This window comes from Protomyctophum bolini, assembly GCF_963924005.1.
Source record: "Protomyctophum bolini genome assembly, chromosome: 7".
Taxonomy (NCBI): Eukaryota; Metazoa; Chordata; class Actinopteri; order Myctophiformes; family Myctophidae; genus Protomyctophum; species Protomyctophum bolini.
The window spans coordinates 16,645,374-16,648,433 of NC_137868.1; the positions used below are offsets into that span (position 1 = coordinate 16,645,374).

The following is a 3,060-nucleotide window of genomic DNA, read 5'->3' on the forward strand; positions in this document are numbered from 1 at the left end:
GTATAATTAGTACTTTTACTTTTGGTACTTTAAGTGCATTTTCATGCCAATACTTTTGTAACATTTTTTTATTCTGGACTTTTACTTGCAACAGAGTACATCTACATTGCAGTATTGATACTAGTAAAACATTTGAGTACTTTTTTCCACCACTGTCATCGGGTAGCCTATCATGTGATGAGCCAGAGGTGTGGCAGCAACAGAATAAGCGTGGCAGTGACAACCTGGCAGTGACTCCTGGACTTTGGGCTCCCTGCTACAACTCTCACCTGACTGCAGTATATATACAGCAAAGCACCAGCCAGACACACTCACAAACACACTGACCTCTCAGAGATCCACAGGGGGAAGCAGGTAGGAATTAAACCAGACTTCAGCACATATTATGATGGAAACGCAATGGAACTCAAGTCCTCTTTGAATTTAAACGTCATCAGTGTTTTGTCTGTTTTTCAGGAAGAGACGCAGTCATGAAGGTGTTTGTGGTGCTTGCTATTGCGGTATTGTCTGGTAAGCTTCATTTTTCCTCGCATAACATAATTTGATTGTAATGTCCAGTTTCACATAATACCTTGTGTTTGGCATTCGCTGCAATAGTTACACAAATACAAAAGTACACAATATAATATGCCAAACAGGTTAGCATAGCTTCTCTAACCAGCACAACATTAAGCTAAAGAAACGTATATCTGAATTGAAAGCAGAATCAGAATCAACTTCATGTTGTCACACAGGTTTACTGGTGCAAAGTGGCGGGTGAAATTCAATTTTCGTGCAACTACAGTATTTTGTAGTTTTCAGAAAAGGGTATAAAAAATAGAAATAGAGGAATGAGCAAGGAGAAAAAAAGCAAAGCTACAGTACATCATACTTAAGCATAAATCATAGCTGATATATGTAGTGCATGACGTCAGACACGAGGTGCAGCGCTAAGGTGAGGTTAGAAATGGCAGCAGGTGCAGTACATACGGTGCAGCATAACAGTGGCAGATGTGGCAATTTAACACAAAACCATCAGTGCTCAATGTGCTCATGGAGTTAACGACATCCTCTCCATGCACCAGGCTGCCATGCCAACCTCTTCTATGCTGATGAACCCAAACTACAGCTGGAAGTATTGACGGATGCATTCTGGAACTATGTCGCCAAGGCAACCCAGACAGCTGATGACACACTCCAGATGATCAGGAAGACTCAGTTTGGCCAGGAAGTCAAGTGAGTCTCGTAACCTTTCGCATCTCATGTCACTTGTCATGTTGCAGTATATTTCACGACATTGGCTTTGTATTACGCGAACTCTGGATATGATGACCTGTCATGACCAACATAATAACTATCCCACTGTCTCTCTCTACCATCCAGTGCCCGTATCACAGAGAGCGCTGACATTGCCAGCCAGTATGCTGTCTCCTTGCAGGAGAAGCTTCCTCCCATGGCCCACGACTTGGTTTCCAAGATCACGCAGGAGGCAGAGGTGCTGACAGAACGCATCAGCCAGGACCTGACCAGTGTCAGGGGCAAGCTTGAGCCATATGCTGAGCAGATGAAGACCCAGGTCCAGCAGAGGTTGGAGCAGCTCAAGCAGGAGCTGGCACCCTACGCCGAGACCCTGGACACCGAGACGCTGAGGGTCACCCTGGAGCAGAAGAAGGAGGAGCTGACGGCCAGCTTGGAGCAGAGCTTCCAGGAGCTGCAGGCTCAGTTGGGGCCCTACGCAGATGAGCTGAAGCTTAAGGTAGACGAGCGTCTGAAGGAGTTCCAGCTGACCGTGTCGCCCATGGCCGACAACATCCAGCTGGAAGTGGCCCAGAGAGCCAAGCTCGTCAAGCAGATGGTCGCCCCCTACGCCGAGGACCTGAGAGAGAAGTTGGACCCCTATGCCCGGGACCTCGAGGCCCAGCTCAGCTCCCTCTATCAGTCGTTTGTCAATGCCAACTGAGACCTTGACCTCGACATGATCCATGATTTATTAAGATGGGCCTTGTTTGGTCTAACTACATGTGGCTTAGTCAAGCATCCAAAGAATTCATGTCATTACCTGAACTGTATTATAAGAAATGAACAGAGGGCGTATTGTATTTATTGTTCAGTGCAAGGTTTAGAGACAGTAAGCCAGCCTCTGCACTCATCAAGCGTGTACATACTGTTTTTGTCTTGTGCTGTGTTGTTTGAAAGTGTAACTGAAGTGTTACTGTTTTGTAATTGTTCTAAATTATCAACCAAAATAAAGGCATGCATATATGAACACAACTGTTGATTCCTTCCCAAGCTGGTCAATATTTACTTCAAAACACGTAAAACAATGACAACTGAAGAAAGAAAAAAGTAAATGGCACTGATTATTAACTAAATATGCACACACAGGGTCCACCGAACCCTTGTGATGTTTACTGCTAGGACACATGCTACTGTTTTCTTTGAGTAAGCCACAGTTATTTACTAGATTCCATAACCTTGTCTCACCTCTCATGTCCTGACATGTACTGTCACACAGTTTGCTATCCAGCGGGTTTATAAAGTGGCAGGCAAGACATTGTTCTTGTACCTGTTAGTACTTGCCATAAGTCCCCCTTATGCTTTATTTAAACAGAAAAGTAAAATCAAGTCAAATTGACTAGAGAGAGATGCATGATTGATGCGACATGGAGAGGCCTACATTGGTGGATTGGCTACATGGCAATTCTTATGTGATTTTATATGATATTCATTGCCAATGCCAAGTGAATAAATCATGATACTGTGTAAACTAAATCATGGTTTCTCAGAACAGATACTGAACTTTATCCTAAATTTGAGCACCATGAACTGATAATCAAAAGTCAATGACGTGCTGTCGACACACACACACACACACACACACACACACACACACACACACACACACACACACAGCAGCGTCCAGCGTGGCGGTTCAGAGTCCAATGACAACACCACACACTCACAAACACACGCTTGATCCTGCATATAGCAGAGCGTTTGGACCCTTTGTTGATGTTTATATATATATATATATATATATGTGTGTGTGTGTGTGTGTGTGTGTGTTAGTTCTCAATATTC

The 3,060-nt window shown here is 44.0% G+C and overlaps 1 protein-coding gene across 1 annotated transcript; it reads left to right on the forward strand.

Moving 5' to 3' along the window:
* Positions 1–230: 230 nt before the first annotated feature.
* Positions 231–2,239, forward strand: LOC308318122 (uncharacterized protein). The gene is made up of 4 exons (XM_080767526.1): positions 231–354; positions 457–510; positions 1,065–1,215; positions 1,363–2,239. Exons 2-4 carry the CDS (start codon positions 471–473, stop codon positions 1,937–1,939), a joined length of 768 nt encoding a protein of 255 aa, XP_080623652.1. The 5' UTR covers positions 231–354; positions 457–470; the 3' UTR covers positions 1,940–2,239.
* Positions 2,240–3,060: the final 821 nt, after the last annotated feature.